The following is a 26,524-nucleotide window of genomic DNA, read 5'->3' as shown; positions in this document are numbered from 1 at the left end:
GTCACAGGTGGCAAAACGTCTCCTCGAAAGAGAGATTCTAGAGCAGTCCGACATGGTGGAGCTGCTGGGGCCACGCCCTTTTCAAGAAAAATCCTCTTATGAGGAGTTTGTGGAAGAGTTAGGGGACATGGAGGAGGACACGTCGATACCTGAGGGCCTGAGGAACTGGAACAGCGACACATGGGACAAAAAACACTCGCAGAAGGAGCAAAACAAATCAGCTGTTTATTTGATGCAGCGTCAAGGAAGCTTTGGATTCAGGTGAACTGTCTTGGTAAGGACAACGGTGATCATGTTTATGCCTTGTGCATTTTTTTTTATGGAGTCGCTGAAATCCAAGCTGGAATTTCAGTAAGGCCATTTGGTACCTGATGACTTATATTTTTACCAAATGAACTAATTAAGCTATAACCATCAACTGTATTAGATCATCTTCTCGTGTCATTTGATGGCATCTTTTTATAAACTATAATATTCATAAATTCACATTGTCTTAAAGTACACACACACACACACAAACAGTTTTTCAGCATACTATTTGCTTATTCTTGACTTTATTCTGACCATGAATGTTTCACTGTTTAATGTTATATATTATACACACTGTATTTCTAATGCAGTGTAATGCGAACTGAATTATCTTTATATTAACATCTTCCAATAAGGCTTTATTTTTATTTTTTTTAAAACAAGGTTGCTGTAGCATATCATCATTTCTATATTAGGGCCTGATTTACTAAATTGCGTGTTCACTCTTGCATACTCAATCTAACACATTGCTCGCGCTGTTGGCAAAAGGTGTAAAAGTTGTAGAGACTGCCGTATTTGAAAAAAGAATTTGTACATTAGGTAGCTCTAATAGTTTTCACCAAGGAAAATTTGGGAGCGCACCGCAAGTGCAAAATGACGTTTGAAGTGATGGACTTGGAAGTGGAAGTGAAAGTGAAAGAACAAACTTATTGCTGTGTTACAGTTGATAACTCGATCGCTCCTGATAATTTTAGTGACACCAGCAACCGCGCGAAAGCCATAATTTGCTTGATTTAACTCGCCCCAAGTGCGTGGCAATTGGATGTACTCGAAGTCAGCCCTTAAATCGTTGAGAAGCTGCAAAAGCTCCAAAGTTCTCCCCGACCTCTCATTTTGCCTGTGCTATGCTAGTACCGCGCTGGTTTGCGCCTGCCTTTTAGACACGCAATTTAGCACAAAATCTGGCACAAAATCAGCCAAGTTTGAAAAATCACCTTGAACACTTTTAAATGATGAATTTGCATATACTCTTCCCACTGTGCTAAATGAACTGTTTTGCAGATACTGTGTTGTACCCGGTTAGTAGATCAGCTTCCACATCAGTTTGCAAGTTTGTGCCCGTTTTTGCAAGTGCAAACCTTTAGTAAAGCTCAGGCACTTAGTGTTTCTGTGACAAATTACATTCACATTAAGTCACATGTACTGGAGAATCAGACTACCTCAAAGTCAAATTATCCAAAATGTAACGACAAGTACGTTTCTATATCATAGCCTACTCAGCTGTAATCTGGTTACGATGGATTAGATTTTGTTCTAAAACAGGACTCCTGTTTGAAATTGAGTTTGTACACAGAGTAAATAGCATTGCAGGTGTGCTCTTTAAAAACACTTTGTGGATTTCATGAGTATTAACATGTTTGACCTGCTTTATCACATCCAGTGGATTTTCAGTTTCATTGAAATCTTTTCAAGGTTTATGCCTTTTTATTACTTTAATGCTGTTTTGGCTTGAAGAACATTACTCCCTACATGTCCGTGAGGAATATCGGTCCATTAGGATGTAATAATGAAGGAAAATGAAACAATGAACATGTGAAACTTCCATCCATCCATTTTCTGAGCCGCTTCTCCTCACTAGGGTCGCGGGCGTGCTGGAGCCTATCCCAGCTGTCATCGGGCAGGAGGCGGGGTACACCCTGAACTGGTTGCCAGCCAATCGCAGGGCACATACAAACAAACAACCATTCGCGCTCACAGTCATGCCTACGGGCAATTTAGAGTCCCCAATTAATGCATGTTTTTGGGATGTGGGAGGAAACCGGAGTGCCCGGAGAAAACCCATGCAGGCACGGGGAGAACATGCAAACTCCACACAGGCGGGGCCGGGGATTGAACCCCGCTCCTCAGAACTGTGAGGCTGACGCTCTAACCAGTCGTCTACCGCGCTGCCCATGTGAAACTTGTGGGACACAAAAGTAAATTAAATATGTTTTATATTTATTAGTCTGCAGCTTTGTGCATTCATTTAATCAGGAGGTTTAAGAAGGAGTAATATAAATGATATCGATGACTAAAAAGGTGTCAAGGATTGTTAGAAACCATCTGTTTCGAAACTTTCCATGGGAAGTTTAGCTTGAGAATTTTAAAATATTAAAAGTTGGTTGCTTGATGAGAATATTGTATGTATTTAATTGATTTATTTGAACATCAAACATGAATGTTGAATATAATAAAACATTGAGAGTGATGAGAGTCACTGATGGTGTTGTGGGTCACGCACTGGACTTGCAGGCAATGCAAATTCACGTCATCCCCCGACCTGGAGAGGGCACGCAACCCTTTTCTGACTGAGGACCATGGTCTCAGATTTGGAGGTGCTGATTCTCATCCCAGCCGTTTCACACTCAGCTGCGAACTGCTCCAGTGAGATCACGGCTTGATGAAGCCAACAGAACCACATCATCTGCAAAAAGCAGAGATGCAATACTGAGGCCACCAAACCGGACCCCCTCTACCCCTCGGCTGCGCTTTGAAATTCTGTCCATAAAAGTTATGAACAGAATCGGTGACAAAGGGCAGCCTTGGCGGAGTCCAACCCTCACCGGGAACGAGTTCGAGTTAGTGCCGGATATGCGGACCAAACTCTGACTCCGGTTGTACAGGGACCGAACAGCCCGTATCAGGGGGTTCGGTACCCCATACTCCCGAAGCAGACAGTTATATTTTTACTTCTTAGTGTAAAGTGAAAATAATTGTCTTCTAAATGTAAAGTTTTTCAGGGATTTAATGATCAAGTCGTTATAAAATAGTCATTGTGGATACTCGACTTTTCCCTCATCCTAATACCTTTACTATTTACTAGTACGAAATTAAATAGCGAAACCAAAACAATGACAGGTCATAGTTCTAAAATAATTATGAAGAAAAGACACAAATAATAATTACAAAACATACAACAAAGCACAGTTTTCCAAGATGTTTAATTTCTCCTCCCACAGTCACTCACATCATTCAGGATGATCATCGGTCCAGCTATGGGCGAGCTAAATTGATTAAAAGTTAGTCAAGTAACTTCTGCTTGTTGTTGCGTTAAACAAGTGTTGGCACTTGATTTTGTGTTTGGCATTCATGCAAGTTCACAAAAGCACAAGATTGTCATTCCTCTGTCATTTTGACTTGACTTTGGATGACCAATGTAAATTAGATAGTCATCACTTTGGAAGATAGGGAAAACTATTAATTTAAAAAAAAAAAAAAATAAAGAAAGAGATCCTAACACACTATGATTTAGGCAGTTGTCATGACAGCACACCACACACTCGTCCTTCCTTGGCTCAAGTCGGTTCTGTCACTACCATGTCTGTCACTCCAAAACAAAACTTTAAATCCTCAGAGCAAAACAATTAAGGAGATGGAAGTGTGTGCGTATGTGCATGTGTGTGTGTGTGTGTGTGTTTACTGAAGATCTTAAGAACACTGCATAGTGTCCAGATTTCAGCATGAACTCATCTGTTCATCAGCACCATGAATCAGTGGCCCAGTGGTACGCTCTGGTGCTGGCTGTCCGCGCTGAGCTTCATTCCAGCGGTGTCGTGCGCCACGTCAAGGTTGCTTTGGCCTCTCCAGCTTCATTAAAGGCTCTGTGGTGGCGTCCGAGTCGCTGTGGTGCTTCCTCTCTCGGGGGAGTTCTACCTTGCTGCAGCGTGTCCATGAGGGAGAGCGCATGTAGCCTCCTTTGCCCAGCACTGCCTGTTGGGAACCTGACACACACATACACACATTTGAAAGGTCATCAGGGACATAATTCAGGATTTACATCTCAGACACACACCTGAAACGCTGTTATACACAGTACTAAAAGGCTCGGACACAAAAAAAATTCCCATCATATACAGCAGGAGAGTCAAACTCATTTTTGTCACGGGCCACATTGTAGATACGGTTTTCCTCAGAGGGCCATTATGATTGTAAAAACATATCCATGTTTAATCGCCTCATCATATTGTTACACATTGACAACAAATTGATGGATAACTCGTTTTGAAATCAGAAGTCAAGGTTAATGGTTTGTTCAACTATTGTTCAAGTAACTGTAATAGGGGTTTGGAGGCAAAACATACTTAAAATAATTCATTACTGTTGATTATATATGAATATACAAAAATTTGGAAGAGATTTTAGCAAGAATCATGGAAGTTGACACACATGATTTGCTTTCGCGGGCCAAATAAATTAATGTGGCGGGCCGGATCCGGCCCCCGCGCCTTGAGTTTGACACCTGTTATATACAGTATCAAAACTAGAGTTGGGAATTTCTGACACAGGGCCGATTCGATACATATCTAGAAAACGATATCTTTATGGGCGTAACGATCCGATACAATTCGATTCACGATGGGAGCGATATGATTCTCGATTAGATTCGATGCATAAAATTTTTTTATGGTTAACATTTTCACATGTGCTAATCATAAAGAATCTCGACTTAACCCAATTCTACAAAATGACATTTGTCAAACGTTATTTTCAAACATCTACAGTAAAAGACCACTTAACCCTGAGCATTGTTGCTTTATGGCACTGTAAAAAAAATATATATATATATATTAATTTATTTAAATAGATCGCAACAATACAACAATTAATTTTGAGGATTTTCTCTCCACAAACTGCACAAACAAATCTATAAAGAACCATGGGTGGTCTCGCACACGGTGCCATTCAAGCTAGCTTTTTTTTTTTTTTTTTTGCTGCTTGCTGAGCGCTGACTGACTTTTTGCACTTTAAGTCGTGATGACTAGCTTAGTTCAACTGGCGATTCTTATGTCACTTTCGGGACGTACCTGGCCGTGTGTGCTCTCGGAGGTTTCTTTTTAGGGTCGCACAGTACCAACACGAACGTATAAGTGGACCACGAGGACTCGAGAAGAAGCGAAGTGCTGTGACACTTTCAGTAGTGTGTGTGAGAGCATTTCTTTAGTATGTAAGCAAAGAAAATTCAGTTGATGTTTGGAAGTTTCGGTAGTGTGTGAGAGCATTTCGGTTGTATGTGTATGTGTCTACATCTGAGTCTTTCAGTAGTTCGTGAGAGCATTTAAGTATGTATGAGAACATTTCAGTAGGGTGTGAGAGTGTTCAGTAGTGGTGTGAGGATTTCCGTAGTGTGTATGATTCTTTCAGTACAGTGAGACACACACACACGCACACACAGGGTTACGCATGTTCATCAGCTGTACAATTAGTCTGCATTTTTTCTTTAATTGGCCACTGACCACAACTTTAGGTCCATCTGCACAACTTAATGAGATCCAACTGAAGAGTTTATCAACAAAGTGCTAATCTTTACACGTATTATAATAATAATGCACAGTTTTGATACCATCAGAGCAGCGGTATCTTCATTATTGCATTCATTTGTTTAATGTGCAGCATGTTGTAGGCCACGTCCGTAATAGTAAAGGGAGGGAGAATATATTCCATGCCATTTGCACATCACCAATTTGATCCACTGAAGAGGTTGTCCTAACATAAACAGTGACAGCATTAAATAGTGCAGTAGTGAAAATGTTACTGTAGTGCGACTCTACAGTGTTTTTTTTGCCATTCCTCTTTCTCGCCACCTGGTACCAATGTCCAACCTTTTAGAAACGAACAAATAAAAGTCACAGCCTCTCTCACCATTAGAGTCTTTCTGATGGCTCTCCTAAATGGAACAAATTCTCACTTCTGGATTATAAATCTCCCCAGAGAGACACAGCACAGCAATATCCTCACACGTTAGGGGTTGATGGATGCGTATTGACCTCGGATTAATGACTTCTACACAGGATGTTAATTAGAAGGACAGTGACCTGCAAGGCACAGTCTGCTGTACCACAATCCACAAACACTCTCCTCCACATAGTCACTGTGTTATCTTCAGCAACAACAACAATGTAATACCCTGACCTGCAGATTTTTTTTGGTATTTAAATGCGTCCATGTGCTTCTTGGTTTTGTGGTTATTTGCTTTCATGCCTTAACATATGTTCAGTGTGTAGTCTTATTAGTTAATAATTCATTTCACCTTGTAGTTCATCATTCCCTCCTGTGTCAGCCATGCTCATCCCCTTGTGTTACTCTCATATTGGTCACTTTATAGTTGTTTAGCCTTCTCTCGTTGCCTGGTCCTTCCCTTTGTATGGCTCAGCTACTCTGTTCCTCACCTCCCTTTTTGTGTCTCAGTCCCTTTCTCACTATACTACTTACTACTATAATAGGACAATTCGGAGCACTAGTAGAATGACTGTGTCTTACTCGTAAAGTTTCCCCCCCCCCCCCCCCCCCCCCACTAATGCCTTCCACTACTTTATGACATTTCAAAACTGTACTAGTTGACATCTGCGCACTCCTAGTACTACTAGTGTAGCGCTAGATGTTAACTAGTAAAATTTCATAATGTCACTAATAGTCCTACGAGCATGCATTTGTTAACTAGTGCAAGGTTTTGCCTCACTTTTAACATTTAGTGCCAATGTTGTCCTACTAGTGAGGAGCGTACTAGTACAGGTGGATCTTAATTAGAATAGCATCAAAAACTCTTTCTTTCAGTAGTTACGTTCAATAAGTAAGTGAAACACATTCTGTATATAGATTCACTAAAATAAACAGACTTTTCGATCATATTCTAATTTATTGAGCTGGAGCTGTATATGGATATCAAGGATATTGAATAAATACTTAATTTTATTAATAAAAAAATTCCACCCACCCTCCCATCTCAGCCTTTCACTATATGACATTTCCGCACACTTGTAAGACAGCTTTGGCATACTAGTAAGACAGTTACTAGTGGGGGCAAAACTGTGCACTAGTTCACTGCGCACTACTAGTATGGAAAGCTGTTTGAGCATTTATTTGATATCCTTGTTAAGGTCCATGTACTTGTAAGCTCTTTGTCGTCACTAGTGAAACAATTCAGTGCAGAAATATGTACATACCTCCTCAATCCCCCAAAATGCACGACGAATATAGATAAACAAACCGAACAAGCTATATATTAGCCGTTTGACTGTTTTTTTTTTCCCCGAGTAACACGGTTTGATTCCATCTGAAAAAAACATGAATTATTTAGGGTCCCACATTTAGCATAAACTCCCTCACCCATCCACCTCTCGTTCCAGCATTAACATCTCACTCTACGGTCACATGGTCTGCATCCAGAGGCACAAAGTCGAACTTCTCCTATTTAGTCAACACTAAAGTGTAAATCGTTATTAAACTGAGGGACGCCGGAGAACCGCAGGGAGTGGTCACAAACATGGTTCAATTGTACCAAGATGACGAAAGGATAAAATGCTAAAGTTGATGTTCAACTTAAAATACATGAAGAGTCTAAGACATGTCCTCAGAAGGTCTTGCTTGTGATTCTGAGAACACTTTGCACTTATCATCAGTGTGCTTTTTGGTTTAAAACTTTCAGCATAATTTCGAGGAATTGAGAGCAGGAATGAAAATAAATGACTGAGGTGAAACATCAAGGAGACTATCTTAGCGACTGAATTTTTGTGGTGTATGTGGGTGGGGGGCCAAGCAGGTAAAAGTCAGCGACATTTGGAAACACGATGACAAAGACAAATGATACATCTAAAGTCAGAATGTCACAGGCTTTCGACAAGGTAGGAAAGTTTGCTATGTTTCACACTCAGATCTATTTTTAGTTTTAGAAAATAGAATGCTCATTATGAGGTTGCTACTTTAACTAATAGAAACAGACAGATTATGCCATTCTGAGTGAACAAAACAAATTATTTGGCTTAATTTTTCATCCACTGATCTAAAGCTAACTATCATCTAACATTGTAACTGTGGTTTGCGGAACAAGGATATGACACGCATACAAAGTCTACACACCCCTGTTCAAATTACATTTTCCACCACTAATGTGGCCGATAGCCTGCACAACTCAATAGATTTTTTTTTTTTTTTAAGTTTTAATTACTTGGAGAGGGGAACAAATAAACAATTGTCCACAACCTCTTTTAACTGGAGATGTGGCACATTCAAACTCATGTTAAATAGGAGTCAGTACACGCCTGCCACAATTTAAAGTGCCTCTGAATAACTCCAAATAAATGATGTTCTAGTAGGCTTTTTCTGACAGTTTTTGCTTTCTAGCAGAATCCTGAAGGTTTTATAACAAAATCTCTCAAACTCGTGGGAAAATGTGTTGGAGTCCGATTAAACTAAGACTGAAAAAAAGGTCAGGAAAAGCTTTCTAGAACATCTGAAATTTATTTGGTGTTAATCAGAGGCACGTTAATTGGTGACAGGAGCGTGCTGACTCTCATTTAACATGAGCCTGTGTTTGGTTATGTCTGAACACAGCCCAATATAAGAGGGTGTGCACTCTTGTGCAATCATATTATTTCAGTTGCTTATTTGTACTTCCCCTCTCAAAAAGATTGTTGTTGTTTTTTTTTAATTAAGTTGAGCTTTACAGTTTATAGGTCACAATAACGGTGGAATATGTTTTGAAATGATTTCTCTCGGTCTCACCATTTTGTACCACAAAAAAAAAAAAAGGCATTTGAACAAGGGTGTGCAGACTTTTTATTGCCACTCTATAATCAAATAAAATAAATATAATATTACAAAATAATACAATATTAGATAGATTTAAAGTATTTCTTCTTTCTTCTGTGACCAAACATTTTGTCATATATTGCCCTGCAGTTCCATTCTAGGAGACGGGAGGGCGCTTTGCGTCCTCTCTCTCTCTCTCTCTCTCTCTCTCTCTCGCTGTCGCTCTCTCTCTCTCTCTCTCTCTCCCCCCTCCCCTCTCTGTTTTCAGCACCTGTCTCCAATCAGCCTCATCACCACCGGTATATAAGCCTGCCTGTTCCAGTAAATCCTCGCCAAAGTATTGCGGTACCACGGCCCCTTTACCTCCAAGTAAGCTGCACTAGTCTTCGTTCCCATTTTCGACTCCTGTGTTTCCTTGTTCTCAGTGTTCCTGATCCACATCACTCCTGCCAGCAAGCCAGCCGCCTGTCCTCCCCACTGCCTGCCACCTGTCGACGCCACCGCCTGCCAACACACCCAGGACCACCTCCATAACCTTTACTCAATAAATTGTTCATCATTTTACATCTGCTTCCGCCTGCTCTTGGGTCCAGCTACTCCCCATACGTGACACATTTTATGGAAAAATATGCTTCTAAACTAAAAAAAAACACAAAAAAAACAGCCATCGTGGATAACGTCACGCAAGAGGTCTTTCATAAGCATTCACCTATTGACTAACTACTCGTTACTGAACTTGCCTGCCTTCGACCTGCTTGCCTTGTCCACACACTTCTGTTGTTGTCCCTCAGTATCCCTACCACGCAAGATACTCCTACTATTCATCTGCAGTGGATGATATATAACACATTTGAACACTGCAGATGCCCCACTGGGAAGCTAACTCACACTTAACAAGCAGCACCATAATGTATAACAAAGACGGTGAGGAAATTAACAAAGCAACACTTTTTTTTTAGGCTACTGTGTGAACATTAGGGATTGGACTAGCACTCTAAATCCCAATTTGTTACACGAGTTGATGGTAAAGAATGACTTCCGAATCAGAATTGGATCATTACTCCTTGTACTTTTCTGAAATAAAGACACATGTACAACAAATGAAAAATCCAATTTGATCATTTGAAAACTATGGATTGGACCAGAAAAAATGCTGGCGCATTTTGGCCGCTGCGTCTCCCTCCAGATGTTTTTTTTTTTAGTTTTTAAAATGTTGTTTTACACCTGTTTTACACCTGTTGGTGGGTGCTGTAAATCCTCGCTGGCTGGGACCAGCTGCCTCCTTTCTACCTAGCTAGCTAGCGGGCTGGCAAGCGGGCTAGGTCTCGTCATCTGCCACCTAAGTGTGTCCTATTCATTCTGTGGAGGTTGCCGTCCGCCTCCGGCGCTGGCTCCTTTCTGGCTTTGGTTATGGCGCTGCCATGAACGGGCTCAGCTATCGGACACCTCCTTCCGCAAAGATAAACGTCTCTGTGAATGGCCGTTTGCATCCGTGTTCCGTGATCAACTGCAAGAACCAACTACAACTGTGGACATACGCAGAAGCTATGCGCAGTAAGTCAAAATGACATTGAATTCTGATTCGATGGTCACTTTTTCAGGCACACTGATTCGTGCACAGATAGTGAACATGCTTTAAATGCCTTAACAAACAATGGCCTCGAAGCAAGCATTAACGTCTAAGTGAATCGGAAGCTCGGCTGGCCAAATGTCCGGACCAAAAGAACCACATTGAAGCCGCAGCTGAAGCACTATTGCGTTGAAGCCAAAAGATAAGCAGAGCTGCAGTGTTAGAGCACATTATTGTTAGCTAGCAGCGAATTAACTAACCCCAACCACTTTCAGTGTGCTTGGCTGATGTAACAATTTGTCTGCCTAAGCAAAAAAAAACAACAACAAAAAACGACAGACATACAAACTGCTGAGGTTTTGGAAGCTCCATTTGCTAATTCCACTCCAGCCCTTGAGGTGGCAGCAGTGGTGATTAAATTGTGAATGTCTTCCATATCTCATCGATATTTTTTTCCAATGATAATTAAAAATGTTACTTCTTAATTATATGTAATGACACTTGAGTTGGCCCATCACCCAGGGGGTTGTATAAAAAGGCCGCTGGGTGTCGACAGCAGGAGTGAGTGCACTGTATGCATGCAGGATGAGGCATCCAGGTCATGAATAAAACATAGGGACATTTTTGCCTCCTTTAGAAAAATGTGGATGGTCTTTTCACCCACCCACTTCTGGGAAACACAAGCAGGATGGACTCTCATGCACCTTTTCCCATCATGCATAGATGCATTAAGCAAAAAGGAATGTTTCCCTCACATTCGGTTATTTACATTGTAGGAGTATTCCCAGTTTTTTCAGTGTCACTCATGGCTAAAATAGACCCATATCATTTTATAAGATTAATAAATATTAGAGAGAAGAGTGTGCACCAGCTGCTGTCAAAGTGTCCTTGAGCCAGTCACCAGACCACCTCATGTTGCCTCACTCTTTAAAATATTCTAAACATTTTATCAGGTCTTGTGGTGAGGAATGTGCAAGTGTATCAGAATTGCAAATACTATATTTACTTTCTTCTTACCATTGAGTGCCTCTGAATATCAAGAATTCCCTTAAATGCTATTTTTTTCTTTCCTTTCTGTTAAGCCCAAACAATATTGGCAATATTAAAAGTAGTCTCACATACCAAATTTATTTTAAACAATAAACTATATTTAGTGAGTCTTTTATTTCCTCGGAAAGAGAATGCATGGAATCTCAACCTGGAGATTTCTAAGAGCAAATAATAACTTCACTGGTTACTCAGTTTCCAAACCCTACTGCCTTTTTTGTTTTGTTTTTTCCTTTGGGTGGGGAGAGGGGTGGTGTTAAATGTTAGAACCAATCCCTTAATCAGAAAGAGGGGTATAGTTGGTATCAAAAGTTTACACACCCCTGTTCAAATGCCAGGTTTTTGCAAAACAAAAATAATCATTTCAAAACTGTTTTCCACCATTATTGTGACCTATAACCTGTACAACTCAATTGAAATATGAAGTAAAAATAAGCAACTGAAATAATGTGGTTGCACAAGTGTACACACCCTCTTATAACTGGGATGCTGTTTTTAGAATGAACCAACCACAGTTGAACTGATGTTAAATGGGAGTCACCACACGCATACCACCATTTAAAGTGCCTCTGATTACCCCTAAGTACATTCTGATGTTCTTGTAGGCTTTTCCTGAACATGGGCTTCAGGGATCTGATAGAAAGAAGGTTTTGTGCCTACACTGACTATTTCGAAATGTTCATAATTCCCTACACCTTTTCTAAGGCTGAAGAAAAGCAAAACCAAAGCATGATGATGCCACCTCCATGGGTCACTGTAGGTATGGTGTTCTGTTGGTGATGAGCAATGTTGTGCTTATGCCAAACATACCTTTTGGAATTATGGCCATAAAGTTCAACCTTGGTTTCATCGGACCATAATAAATTTTTCCACATGTGTTTGGAAGATTTTGTTGTGGTCTCATTATTTCGGTTATTTATTTGTACTTACCCTCTTGAAAGATTGGTCATATTAATGGTGGAATTTTTTTGTAAAGATTCATCTTGGTCTAATTTTTTTTTAAATCACGAAAACTGGTGTGAAGAATTTTTTTATGTCCACTGACTCCATTTCGGTCCCTCAAGCTATAATCAACATGGATTAATTAAATAGGGCTAATTGCTAGACTCCAACGTAACGATGTAGCCAAAAACCTAACGTTCCAAAGTTGGCAATATACAAAAGCAATACTTTTAAGGGTACTGCCCCATTGACACGCCATTATACGTTGTACGTTGGATTCGTACTTTCTTCTTCTCAGAGTGTAGAACAGTAGGAAAACCAGCAAACAGTCACATTCCAAGATGTTTATTGGTTGTGTGTAGGTGTTAAAGTGCTGGATCAGTTTGTGATTGTTTTCTGTGACTGCTTTGTGTGCATCCCACCTGGTGGAGACTCATTGTGGTTCTCCTCGTCAGAGTCAGCAAAGACTTCAGCCAGCTCCTGGTCTGACATGTCGGTCAGCTCGGTCAGATCCAGGAGGTCGAAGTGGACTTCCAAAGAGGACACACTGCTCAGAGGTTCTATAGGTGACAAAGAAACAGTAAATTAAGGAACTCATTTAAACAAAGGGGTGGACAAACATGTCATTCCAATCTCGACTCTCAAAATGGATCATGTCTTTCTGTATTCAAATGTATGCTATAGGATGCTTAGACTGCCTCCAAAGCTGAAAATACTGATGTTCTCTCTCTCTCTCTCTCTCTCTCTCTCTCTCTCTCTCTATCTAGCTATATACATGAAAGCAAATTTACGATATAGTGAACCTTCATTTTATATTTTACCATGACATTTTAGAACAAGGCGGCACGGTGGCCGACTGGTTAGAGCGTCAGCCTCACAGTTCTGAGGACCCGGGTTCAATCCCCGGCCCCGCCTGTGTGGAGTTTGCATGTTCTCCCCAAAAACATGTTAATTGACAACTCTAAATTGCCCGTAGGTGTAAATGTGAGTGTGAATGGGTGTTTGTTTGTATGTGCCCTGCGATTGGCTGGCAACCAGTTCAGGGTGTACACCGCCTCCTGCCCGATGACAGCTGGGATAGGCTCCAGCATGCCCGCGACCCTAGTGAGGAGAAGCGGCTCAGAAAATGGATGGATGGATTTTAGAACAAATATACGTCGCCAGCACGCATTGGTCCGAAATGAATGACCTCTGACCTGACCTCAACTTTGTTTTTGTCCATGTGTCCCAAAACTGATGTCCCTCTTAGTTGTGTGCTTCATAGCTGAGCTCGAGGTGTCTGGAGAACGTGCTGAGGCAGATGGAAGCAAGTCTGTGTTTCCATGTGAGTCAGTCTGCCTGCCAAATCTGGATTAAAGACGCCACAGGCTGCGTGGGCATTAAAAAGGCTTCTGCAACAAGGTGCTATCATTCCCCTGTCCAGGCTGTTCATGGTTGCAGTAAGGCTACAACAACGCTGCATGAAAACTGTGGGATACTAAAAGAAGGTGGTAGCCCTTTTATTCGGCTTTTCAGTCTGTGTGAAGATGCACGGGGAAGTGTTCTTCTGTGGAGTTCAGTTATGACATTCTAGTCACCTGATACAATATTGCAATTTTGAGCTTTGATCTGTCCATAGCTTCTCTGCCTAAACTCCAGAATGTAGAGTAATGATGGAAGAAGAGGTGTAGCGATGAAACAAAGATGAAAGGGAAGGGATGTTGGAGAAACAAAACAGGTAAATAGAAATAACGATAAAAATGAAAGAGGAACAATGGAGACACAATAATTTGTTTCTGTCGTCTCCTTTTGTGTAGTAATCGGGTTTTATTTTTTTTATAACCCTCCCGTCTTTCTCTCCCAATCTTCTTCTCCTTAAATAATTTATCACAAGGGTTTCTCTTACAGACAGAAAAATGGCCTCTGTGTGTGTGTGTGTGTGTGGTAACTGACATGTATTACCCCACAAAGGGATGATGTAAAGCTGTAGTAGCCTGCAGTCAAATGGATGTCTGCCTACAGTATACATTTGTCCCATTTGTACTCTTGGCGGCATGTCTTTAATCCTACACTCGATATTCATACTTTTAATGTGCGTAAAATAAAGGCCTCTTAATTCTCTATAACAAATGATGACACTTCATTTGATCCAGAAATTCAGAGTAAAGAAAAGCAACATTTTCATGTAACGCTCTATATTGTTTTAGAAACTAATATGGAAGGTCGATGAAGAGGAATGGTAGATGGTAATGATTCTTTAATGGCCCAACGGTACTGAGAGATCATTGGTCCACCGTCAACATCCGCTAAGACCGTGGTGCCTTGAGATATGATTGACCTTATGAGTTTTTCCAGATACGAGATACGAGACGATTTTATGATTTAACTTGCAAGCAAAAAAATGTAGATACAAGCGCTGTATGGTGGCATTGAACTCAACTCAACTCACAACAAGTAGCAGTTTGGCAATTATAAATGCTGTTTAATGTCACTCCCGGTTGGAGTTTACAGTCAATCTAAACATAAAACAGTGAATCACATATTGTGTATTTAAAACAACCACAGTACAATTTGGCTTCAAGTCCTCTAGCTTAATGCTACACACAATGGGAAACAGCATAGACAGGCTCACCAATAGGCTCTATGTGGCTGTGTAACCCTTTAAGAAACAGATATTTGAACACAAACGGTGGAACAACACATGTAAACAGACAATACTGACAACCATATATTGTTAATCCTCTCGGGGAAAAAAGTAATTGTGAAAGCCTTCTTCATATTTGTTTGCCTGACAGTAGTATATTGCCCTCTGGTGGCCAAGTTGCACACACCAGAAGGCGCTGTAATGAATTAATCATGATGCACAAACTGTTTAATTTCATCCAGCCATTCATTGTCTGTACCGCTTTATCCTCAGAAGGGTCACGGGCGTGCTGGAGCCTATCCCAGCTATCTTCGGGCGAGTCAGTATACCCTGAATTGGTCGCCAGCCAATTGCAGGGCACATACAACAAACAAACAACCACTCGCGCACACATTCACACTTCGGGGCAATTTAGAGTCTTCAATCAACCTACCATGCATGTTTTTGGGATGTGGGAGGAAACCCGAGTGCCCGGAGAAAACCCACGCAGGCACGGGGAGAACATGCAAACTCCACACAGGCGGGGCCAGGATTTGAACCTCAGACCTCAGAACTGTGAGGCAGACGTGCTAACCAGTCGTTCACCATGCCACCACAAATTTGCTCAGATTACCTTTATATGTTATTAATAGTTAATAATCATCTGGGAAGACTGATGTTATGATTTCTGACCGACCTGTTTAATTCTTTACATTCAATGTAATTATGTTATTACTGTATACTTTTATGAATTACAATATTATACAGTGCTATTTTTTTCATATTAAAAACATTATATATTTTTGTTGCTTTGAGATACAAGTGTTTTGAGTTGTGAGTGTGGTTACAAATTTTTCTCAAGAAACCAATGTATACCATACATTGACTCTGTCTGCTTACTTACTTACTACTATACAAGATCTGATACAGCAAACTGACAACCTGCTCTTCTACGGGATCATTCCACACGACTAGCAAGCACCATTGTGGTCCCGTTCATGAGTGCATGACTGCGGCACAAGTAAAGTTTTCTTTATTACTGTGAACTGTGCCACCAGGCACACACGGCGAGTTGTGCTGCCAGGTGGCAAGGCTAGCCAATGGGTTACAGACATTAGCCTCTGGATGAGCTGTCGCAGTGAAAAACGGTTTACTTAGTGAAGCAGATAAAAGCTGCCTTGTCACATGTCGTACCGATGCACAATGAGGCCTTTCAGCATTCAAGCCTGTGCTGCAGCCATCTTCAAGAATGTAGGAACAGAATTCCTAAAAGGGTCTGTAATCATTAAAAAGGTTTAAAGTCCAGGGGAAGATTGTTACATAAAATGGTACTTTATGGCTCAGAATTATGTTTTTAAATCCTTAAAATGTGAGTCAGTAGGGCAGTAGGACCATGGTAAGAGGTTGTTGAAACCTAGACTGTCTCTACTACAAAATCCTCCATACCTTATTTATTATGATACACATTTAGTATTGATTAGTAATCCTACTCAAGCAATCATCCATCCATAATTAACTTACAACCCATTTTATATCGCAGTGATACGTTTCAGACCCAATAAGTGATAATCGATTTTTTTTTTTTTTTTTTACTCCTCCCACATGCTTTGAACACATTTAAACCAAGAAAAATACACTTCAAATTATTACAACACACTTTCAAAAGTATTCCTTAGTGCCTCTTCACAATCTCTTGCTGTCAAGAAATGCGTACTATTTGTGTAACAACACTTTCAGAAATCAAAAAGATGAAGACATTCTTGCTTGGACAGGTCTCTAAATAAGAGGCAAAGTCTGCTGTTTATTTGTCACTCCCAGTTGACGTTGGCTCTAAAAAAGATGCATTGAACAAAATTTGAAAAAAATTAAACATATATTGAAAAACCACAATGTTCCACAATATAATTTCTCACAAAACTTTGCTAGTTTAATGCTAACATATAATGCAAAATGCCATAGACGGACTAAAGGAAATTAGCATAGATAATCATAATTATAAATCGTCAAACAACTGCTACTTTAACACACATGGTGCAGCAACACACGCAAACACAGGATACAGCATTACTCACAAGCATACATTGTAATTTTCTCAATATCCTAAGTAGGTTTGCCCCTCCTCCCCTCCCTCTGTACTCACGTCTCTTCTCAGAGATGTGCAGTAGGCTGGCAGTGTGTCCTGTCCAGCCGCCCTCGTCCTCCTCTTCCTCTCCTGCAGCGTACTGCTGGAACTGCTCCTGAGAGAGGTTCCCTGAGCTGGAGGGCTTTAGCAGCTTCTGGATGTCTTTACCGGGCTCTAATGGAGCACAACACAGAGGGAGCATGACTATTTACGTGACTAGGCATCTAAATGCGCTTCAATAGATCTGTCAGGTGATTATTATGTATTTAACCTTTATTTATCCAGGTAAAGAATCTGAGAACAGATTCTCATTTGCAATGCCGACCTGGAATCCACATGGACAAAATGCACTGTTATTAAAGTACTTATGTTAATAAAACAACAGCAGGGTTTAATCCTTACACTGTATGCTCCTTATAATAAAAAATAATAATTGTAATAATGCATTGGACATTTGTATATAAATTATATATCAAATTAATCAACAAGTCATTTGATAATTGATTTATCATTGAGAGATATTGTTGAACTTAAAATGGTTCAAATCCTTGTCATTTCAATTTCTCAACAGTAAATATTCTCAGATTGCTGTAGTCCTCCATGAAGGCAGACTGATTCTCTTTGTGTTTAATCAAATAAGACTTTTTCAAACATCTGCCTTTACTTTGGAAAACAAACTGACATGTTACAGAGAAAACTAGTAAGTGAATTGCAACTAATATATGTTGTTCTTTTTATACACTGTCAATTTGAAATAATGTCCTGTTTTTTAATAAAGGGGTGGAAATGAAAGTATCCAATTCAATCCAATTAAGGTTTATCATTGACTAATCGAAAAAAATAATAAACTATTAAAAATAATCATTAGTTGCAGCTCTACTCTTGCTCCATTCCAAGATTTCAATCAAAAATTTTCCAAATTTGAACCATATAATTTATACGCTAATATAAATGTTGCAAACATCTGCCACTGACAGTTTAAATACAGAATTAATTGATTCATTTGCACATTTTTAGGTAACAATTGCTATTATATTTACTAACAATCAGTGCCTTCACTGTCATATCTTAAAAAATGTAGACCCGAGAGTCCTATTTGACAGGACAAATGAAGTGTCAAGAAAATGTATAGTACTTTATTGACTTTTGGAGTGGACACACCATATGGGCATTCAAGATAGTGAATCAGCACACCCACTTTCTGAATACTTGGACGAGCATATCTCACATCTCAGTACACTGTGCTACCCTGTATGAATGCCGAAATTTCAAAAAGTCACTGAATGCTTTTATATGCACCACAAAAACAAAACAAAAAAAAACAGTATTGATATATAGACCAGATTTGGTTGGAATTGATGGAGAATGTGAGGAGACAGGAGGTTTGAAGCACTAGCGTGTATTATTTTTTTCATGTGATACAAACAGTAACAGCTGCCTGATGGGCGGTGCCAGATGGTGACTACCATTTATGTTTGCTATTTTTTTTTGTCTTCCTTCAGATGAAAAAAAAAGTGAAGACCAGAAGAGAACATAATGCATGCGTAGCGCTTGTTGTTGATATTGATTGATTTCCCCAGAGAGAACCAACAATCGGCTATTATAATAATGAGTTTGCTCAATATTTGGACCACAAATCGGATTTGATTTCTGTTTTTAACGAACCTTCAAGTCATCGTACTCTGAGAGGAGTGACATCAACTAGGATTTGAACCTGCTGTCGTTCTTTAGAATTAGAATAATTTTTTACAACTGTGGTTAGTCTGAGGTTCGAGGGCACACACAAGGCAAACCCATTCATGGGAGCTTATTAAAGTTTATCATTGACTAAAAGGTGTAAATTGTAGATAGTTTTCTTATTTCCTGAGCTAGATAAAGTCTTTAAAATCATTCTAGGAGATTATTATCTAACAAGTGAATCATCCTAAAGCTTTTTCTGTAATCGATAAGAGCATCAATCAACAATAAACAATAAATAGTTTGAAAAGCGGCGGCACGGTGGCCGACTGGTTAGAGCGTCAGCCTCACAGTTCTGAGGTGCGGGGTTCAATCCCCGTCCCCGCCTGTGTGGAGTTTGCATGTTCTCCCCGTGCCTGCGTGGGTTTTCTCCGGGCACTCCGGTTTCCTCCCACATCCCAAAAACATGCATTAATTGCCTCGACTCTAAATTGCCCGTAGGCATGACTGTGAGTGCGAATGGTTGTTTGTTTCTATGTGCCCTGCGATTGGCTGGCAACCAGTTCAGGGTGTACCCCGCCTCCTGCCCGATGACAGCTGGGATAGGCTCCAGCATGCCCGCGACCCTAGTGAGGAGAAGCGGCTCAGAAAATGGATGGATGGATGGATAGTTTGAAAAGCGTTACTCGTGTTACCCTCCACTTCATCTCGATTGCATCCTCCTTGGCTGACACTGACAGCAGTACTACTGCAACTGGCAAGAGTGTCTGGCTCTTGCTGTAGGCACATTCCCCCGGTAAAAGGTTGAAACCTTTGGGAGTTTTGATTTTTTTTTTAAGTATTCATCTGCCTTCTCTTCTCCACTCCACAGGGATAACTTCATTTCCTCCACAGCAAGTTCGTAACTTTGTTTTGCTCCCCTCTTCCTGAGTCAAGTCTGTACATGTGCAGTAAGGAGATGGAATAATCCACTGCATGAGAAGGGAGGCGGAGTACTCGAAAGGGTCATGGTAGTTAAAGCATTTTTATGTTTTGAAGAAGGCGAATTAGGACTAAAACAATAATAATTGCTTAAAATTGAAGAACACATTATTAATCAGTTTTTATGTGATGTTTGGATGTTTCGTGGCGCCACGGTGGGTGACTGGTTGACACATCTGCCTCACAGTTCTGAGGACCGGGATTTAAATCCCAGCCTCGGTTGTGTGGAGTTTGCATGTTCTCCCCGTACCTGCGTGGGTTTTCTCCGGGTACTTCGGTTTCCTCCCACATCCCAAAAACATGCATTAATTGGAGACTCTAAAATTGCCCGTAGGTGTGCATGTGAGTGCGAATGGTTGTTTGTTTGTATATGCCCTGTGATTGGCTGGCAACCAGTTCAGGGTGTACCCCGCCTCCTGCCCGATGACAGCTGGGATAGGCTCCAGCAGCCCGCGACCCTAGTGAGGAGAAGCGGTACATGGATGGATGGATGGATGGATGGATGTCTTGTTGCCACAGGCAATTGCCGCCACTAGTTACGGGTACTCCTCCTCTGGCATTGATTAAAATTGGTGTCTGAAGTGGGATAGTTAACTGTGAGGTCATCTGTAGCGTGCACAGTTGGACAAGTGACCTCTGTGCGATAGACTTTGATGATGGGTAAGACACTTGGATGATGGGAACGGGGCATGGGTCATGAGCCTACCTACTTGAAAAGGGATGTATTGCGGTGCCGCATTTTGTTTTTTCAATACAGTTGAGTATCCAGTCTCGCCCCAATTCCTCAGACCCATTTTGTAGCTTTTTCAACCCAATAATCCTGGTTTTGAGTATGCCTCAGACTTCGGTGGCAAATTCTGTGAGAGTTTTTATTCCCATTAGTGGTTTTCCCACTTGGAAAGGACCCTTGGATGACCCCTCTGTGATAGAACCCATTGATGGACAAGGAAGCTGGATAATTAAAATGTGGCACCTGTGTGAGACATGGGCCTGCCTCCAGAATGGGGAAGTAGTGTGACGGAATGTGCTTTCACTGCAGTTGTGTAACTGGTACATGGTTCTTCGGTGTCATCCATCCATCCATCCATTTTCTGAGCCGCTTTTCCTCACTAGGGTCGCGGGCGTGCTGGAGCCTATCCCAGCTGTCATCGGGCAGGAGGCGGGGTACACCCTGAACTGGTTGCCAGCCAATCGCAGGGCACATACAAACAAACAACCATTCACACTCACAGTCACACCTACGAGCAATTTAGAGTAGTCAAATAACCTACCATGCATGTTTTTGGGATGTGGGAGGAAACCGGAGTACCCGGAGAAAACCCACGCAGGCACGGGGAGAACATGCAAACTCCACACAGGCGGGGCCGGGCATTGAACCCGGGTCCTCAGAACTGTGAGGCTGACGCTCTAACCAGTCGTCCACCGTGCCGCTCTTCGGTGTCATGGTAAATGTCAAATTACTTGTACAATTAACTACGTACCCTCCAAAGCTAATCGACATTGTCAAAGGTAAATATTTGTACCTTTTCAGGGCCAAAAAGGTACAAGTATGTTCCCAAGCTGGAAATGTCAAGTGTTTAGGGCAGTGGTTCTCAAACTTTTTCCAACAAGTACAATTTCAAAAAATACTTTAGACCACCAACATTAAAACACAGCAGAGTAGTAGGCCCAACTATCATTTTCAAGCCACTGTAACATTATGCACAGCTTGAACATAAGCACCGTGGTAACAAAGGAAAATAAAAAAAGATGTGCTTGAGTAATGATTTAATTGAAATGTATTGCACATAATTTAAAATGTCTCACTAGTAAGACATCTCAATTCACTAGTAAAACAACTAGGACAACCTAGTAGATTGGCTGTTTTACCAAAAACCTAAAAAATAAAAATAAAAAAAATACAATACAGCTTCCACAACTATATCACAGTTCTGCATACTAGTAGGACAACTACATGTAACTAGGGAGGCAAACTGCACTAGTTGACATCCGCATGCTACTAGTATTACTAGTGAAGCACTAGATGTTAATCAGTATCCATCCATCCATTTTCTGAGCCGCTTCTCCTCACTAGGGTCGCGGGCGTGCTGGAGCCTATCCCAGCTGTCATCGGGCAGGAGGCGGGGTACACCCTGAACTGGTTGCCAGCCAATCGCAGGGCACATAGAAACAAACACCCATTCGCACTCACAGTCATGCCTATGGGCAATTTAGAGTCTCCAATTAATGCATGTTTTTGGGATGTGGGAGGAAACCGGAGTGCCCGGAGAAAACCCACGCAGGCACGGGGAGAACATGCAAACTCCACACAGGCGGGGACGGGGATTGAACCCCGCACCTCAGAACTGTGAGGCTGACGCTCTAACCAGTCGGCCACCGTGCCGCCTGTTAATCAGTAGATTTTTATAATGTCACTAGTAGCACACAGTTGTCAAGTAGTGCAGTTTTTCCTCACTGGTAATATGTAGTTGTCCTACTAATATGCCAAAGTTGTCCAACTAGTGAGGACAAAGCCATATTCAACACATGGATGTCTAGTAAAGTAACTTCTCAAGGAACACTGAACAGTATGCACATTTAAACTGTGTTGGGAGAGTACATGCCACCTTCTAAATTTGCTTCTCGATAAAACAACTTCATCACAGGCTCTTATCGGCCATGTCTGTTGTCAAGACATTCGTTTATTTGATTCAGACTGGCAGATGGCGACAGATGAGAAAATGAGAATGGGGAGGAGAATGATGTGTTGTATGTTTGCCAAAAGTCGAGCCAAATGTCTCCGCACCATAAATCAATATATGTTTAGCACAATTAATATGCTCTTGTCTTGTTAATAGCCATTAAATGATTTCAAAGTATTTTTTTTCCCCCATCTCTACACTCACTGGACAATTCTTGAGGTACAGCTGAGCAATCTAATAAAATCTGCACTTCATCATACTGACAGGTGTTTACCATACTTTACTGCAAATCAGACTGGTTCAAAAATAACATTATATAACAATAGGATTACTATTTTTGTAAAGGCAGATTTGTATGATGCAACTCTTAAATTGGGTCTTAATAGATATTGCAGGTGTACCTAATGAAATGGCCTGAAAGTGTACATGTGCTGCACTGCTGTCACAGTGGAACTATTTGTGACTTGCTCCCGGATGGATCGATTATTTTTTTTTTCCCTTTGGTCTTCTTATTGAATTGAATTAACATAAATGAATAACATTAAATCATCAAGTACCAACATGAATGTAATGATAAGTAGACGAATGTCTTGGCCGGCTGAGTTCAGTATATGCTGACTAAGCAACCTAAGACTTGTTTCATGCAAATATAGTCCAAAGTCAAAGAGTATTCTGACACTTTGATAAAGCCTCTGCGTTTGAAGCCAGCTATGTAGTTAAACCTCACTTTTTGTCTACCTGATTGTGGACAGTGGATATAAAAAGTCTACACACCCTTCTTCAAAAGATGAGACCGAGATAAATAATGTCAAAACCTTTACTATCATTCATGTAACCTACAACCTGTACAACAAAATTGTTTTTTGAAAAAAACATATTTTTAAGAGGGCAAGCAAAAAATAAACAACTAAAATAATGTGGACGCACCAATGTGAACACCCTCTAATAACTGGGATGTGGCTGTGTTCAGAATGAACTAACCACATTCAAATGTCATCAGCACACACCTGTCACCATTTAAAGTGCTTCTGATTAAACCCAAATACATTTCAGTATTTTTGTTTTTTTGTTTTTAGTAGGCTTTTCCTGACCTTTTTATTTATTTTGCTTTCTAGCAGAAACCTGAAGGTTTTTTGCTGACACTGACTGCTTTTTCGAACAAATAACAAAGAAGTTCAACCTTGTTTTCAACAAACCATAGCAAAATCTCCTGAACACATGGCAAAAGACATGACAACACTGCTCATCATCAAAGGAACACCATATCTACATGAAGGATGCTGGTGGCAGCATCATTTTTTAGTTTTTTTTTTTTTCACCTGAAACTGAGGCCGTAGACAAGATGGAAGGAATTTTAAACAGTTGGAAATAGCAGTGTTAGCACAAAATATTTTGGTTTCTGCTAGAAAGCAAAAAAAAGAAAGAAAAAAGTCAGGAAAAGCCTATTAGAACTTCTGAAATTCATTTGGAGTTATTCAGGAGCACTTTAAAATGGTCGCCATGCATTTTAAAAATTAAAGCGATTGGCTCATATGAGCCACACAGCCACATCCCAGTTGTAAGAGGGTGTGCATACTTGTGCAACCACATTATTTGAGTTGTTTGTTTACTTTCCCTCTTAAAAAAAAAAAAAATTACACAAAAATGTATTTGAGTTGTACAGATAATAGGTCACAATGGTGGGAAAAGTTTCTAAATGACTTATCTTGGTCTCATTTTTTTGTTTTGTTGTCGTTGTTGTTGTTGTATTACAAAAACCTGGTTTTGGAACAGGGGTGTGTAGACTTGTAGTATCCACTGGGATTTGTGATACCACCACTTGACCAAACTGTCTGACGTTAGCATGAAAGTTGGTGTGCCTATATTTTCCACACTATCAACAATGCAGTGCAGTACAGGGGCATTGTGTGAGGCTTCCCTACAACGGGCTTCCCTTGATGACCTTTGCACAATGCATCCACTATTGTACAGCAATTTGTCTCTCATCAGTACACTTTCTGCATGGCTGACCTATGGTGTGTATGCATGGAAGGGGCCCTCTTCTGCAATGAGCATGCAACTTGAGAGTGGAACCTCCACGGCATGGGAGGACAATGAGCACAGTGTATTGGTTCTCTGTGAAGTAACTCTTGAAAAAAGGAGGGTCAAGCGCATGCTGTATTCATGTAGGATGACCATGAGCAGATTGTACATTCAAGATAAACAAACAAACCCCCAAAAAACAAGTATGATTGTAAAGAAGATGCAGAATTGTGTCCTTACCTGGGCTGGGAGCCCCTCCCTGTGCCTCCATACGTCTCAACCAAGAGAATCCTGCTGTTCACCACACCAGCATCCGACAGGAGAGGAGACGAGCAGGGTGGGAGCAAGAAGGGAGAGGCAAGTGTGTGTATGTGTGAGCTGTGTGTGCAATGGAGAGCGAGGAGAGGGCGGGTGGTTAAGCAGAGTAAAATCTCAGTTCCCCGAAGACCTTTCTCTTTTTTTGTCCTACGTTGTCACAGATTTCCCAAACAGGTGTAGTCGCTGGCTCAGTCCACCTGCCGAGAGTGTCCATCAGAGACTCAGACAGTTGGTCCACCGCAAATAGGCGGAGTGGGGGTCCGGGAACAACCACCTTACAGCAAATTCCTAAGCTCACGCGTTTAGTAAGCACAGCATTGTGAGGCTTTGCTTGACATGTATAGAATCCACTGAGATCCAGAGCCAGAGAAAAGAGAGAGAGAGAAAGAGAGAGAGGGGGGGGGGGGGGGTGTCGCTTGGCTCCCTGCCCAGACAGGGAGTGGGAGGCTAGGGGTGTCAATAGTATCTGTCTGCTGAAGGATGCATAGATGGATATGAATGTGTGTGTGCGGAAAAGAACTGCATATAGTTGCACCTAGCATTAAAAAAAATTAAAAAGCAGGGCGAATGATGATAGGTACACCAGCACCATGGAAGCTGTAGCAAGTCTGACGTGTGACATAACCAGCCGTTATTTTCTTTCAATGAATTAAATTGAAATGTATTTTATCCTATGATATAATATGGGGGGGGGGGACCACACTACTGCCCTTTTGTAATTTGATGTAGAGGCCCAATGCCACACCTTGGCTGAACAAATGATGCTCTGAGGGAATTTGCTGGTAGAGGTTACCCTCTTGTGGCCAAAACCTGAGTTTGCAAGTTGTCACGTTGAATTTACCATTTAGCTCAGACATGTGGCGAGAGTGAGAAAAACATACCGAGAAAGATAATTGAAAATGTCATAGTGATTATTCTGGCCGCAGTAAATGTATACTTAAGTACAAAAGTAAGAGTAAACATTTATTTTCACTGTCAATTCTATGCAATACACCTGCGTTGATAACACACAGGCACAGCAACAAAAATGACTTTGGTGCAAGGAAAACAGTTTCCCTGTTTTATTAACTTACATATAGTGCTCAAACTGGGAAAAATAAAAAATAAAGTTACATTTTGCATGTTGTTTTTGTTCTTTTTTTTAACCAAGCACTGCCTAGTTTTGGCACAGCTTCTGCTATCAAAACAATGCATTCCGCTAGACAAACATGTATCTCTATCTACCTGTGGTTTTTTGAAAATGTTTATATCTCGACTTAAGACTTATTTTTACACTCTTGCATTTAGTTAAATCACACGTAGTATGCAAGTTGCCTCTTGCTGTGCCTTACTCCTGATGTGGATTTTGGCCTGTTTTACTGTCGCTTCTCCTCTCTCCACCCTCCCCCTCTCCTGCTTGGAGAAGGGGCGTCGTCCTGCCGTGCTTCATCTCATTACATTGACTCCTATGCTGTTTTAATTAACACTGTACAGTAACATACTATATGTGGAAAATGATGTTGTCCACTCAGCATTCATTGCAACCTCGTTGTCGTGGAAGGAGTGTCATCCTTGTAACAGTGGTTCCTTCTCATGGTTATTTTTTTTTCCACAAATGGGGGTTTGATTTTGTTCCTTGCCCGTGTGTTGTTGTTGTTTTTTTTAAATCAGGGAATGTCGCCAATCTTTGTCAGCTGTGGGCCTGTGCAGCCCATTGTGACTCTTGTGATGTACAAATAAACTTGACTTGCCAGTGCGAGGAGCAGGTT

The 26,524-nt window shown here is 40.9% G+C and overlaps 2 protein-coding genes across 5 annotated transcripts in view; one reads left to right on the top strand and one right to left on the bottom strand.

Moving 5' to 3' along the window:
- The window catches only part of LOC133474396 (AFG3-like protein 1), a 33,227-nt gene extending 12,258 nt beyond the window's left edge, over positions 1 to 20,969 (top strand). For 2 of the 4 annotated variants that reach the window (XM_061766084.1, XM_061766087.1), the window contains exon 17: positions 8 to 2,497. In XM_061766084.1, the coding sequence (XP_061622068.1) occupies positions 8 to 265 (258 nt within the window). In that variant the 3' untranslated portion in view covers positions 266 to 2,497. Of the gene's footprint in view, positions 1 to 7; positions 2,498 to 20,868 lie in introns of those variants that run through there. The other 2 variants (XM_061766086.1, XM_061766085.1) reach the window with 2 other exon arrangements.
- On the bottom strand, positions 3,212 to 25,121 carry dbndd1 (dysbindin domain containing 1). Its single transcript, XM_061766098.1, has 4 exons — positions 24,699 to 25,121; positions 17,116 to 17,271; positions 12,796 to 12,933; positions 3,212 to 4,010 (listed from the first exon to the last, which is right to left on the bottom strand). Exons 1-4 carry the CDS (start codon positions 24,727 to 24,729, stop codon positions 3,853 to 3,855), a joined length of 483 nt encoding a protein of 160 aa, XP_061622082.1. The 5' UTR covers positions 24,730 to 25,121; the 3' UTR covers positions 3,212 to 3,852.
- Between the last annotated feature and the right edge of the window lie 1,403 nt (positions 25,122 to 26,524).

This window comes from Phyllopteryx taeniolatus, chromosome 2 (assembly GCF_024500385.1).
Source record: "Phyllopteryx taeniolatus isolate TA_2022b chromosome 2, UOR_Ptae_1.2, whole genome shotgun sequence".
Classification (NCBI taxonomy): Eukaryota; Metazoa; Chordata; class Actinopteri; order Syngnathiformes; family Syngnathidae; genus Phyllopteryx; species Phyllopteryx taeniolatus.
This window is presented reverse-complemented; position numbering and strand designations above follow the sequence as displayed.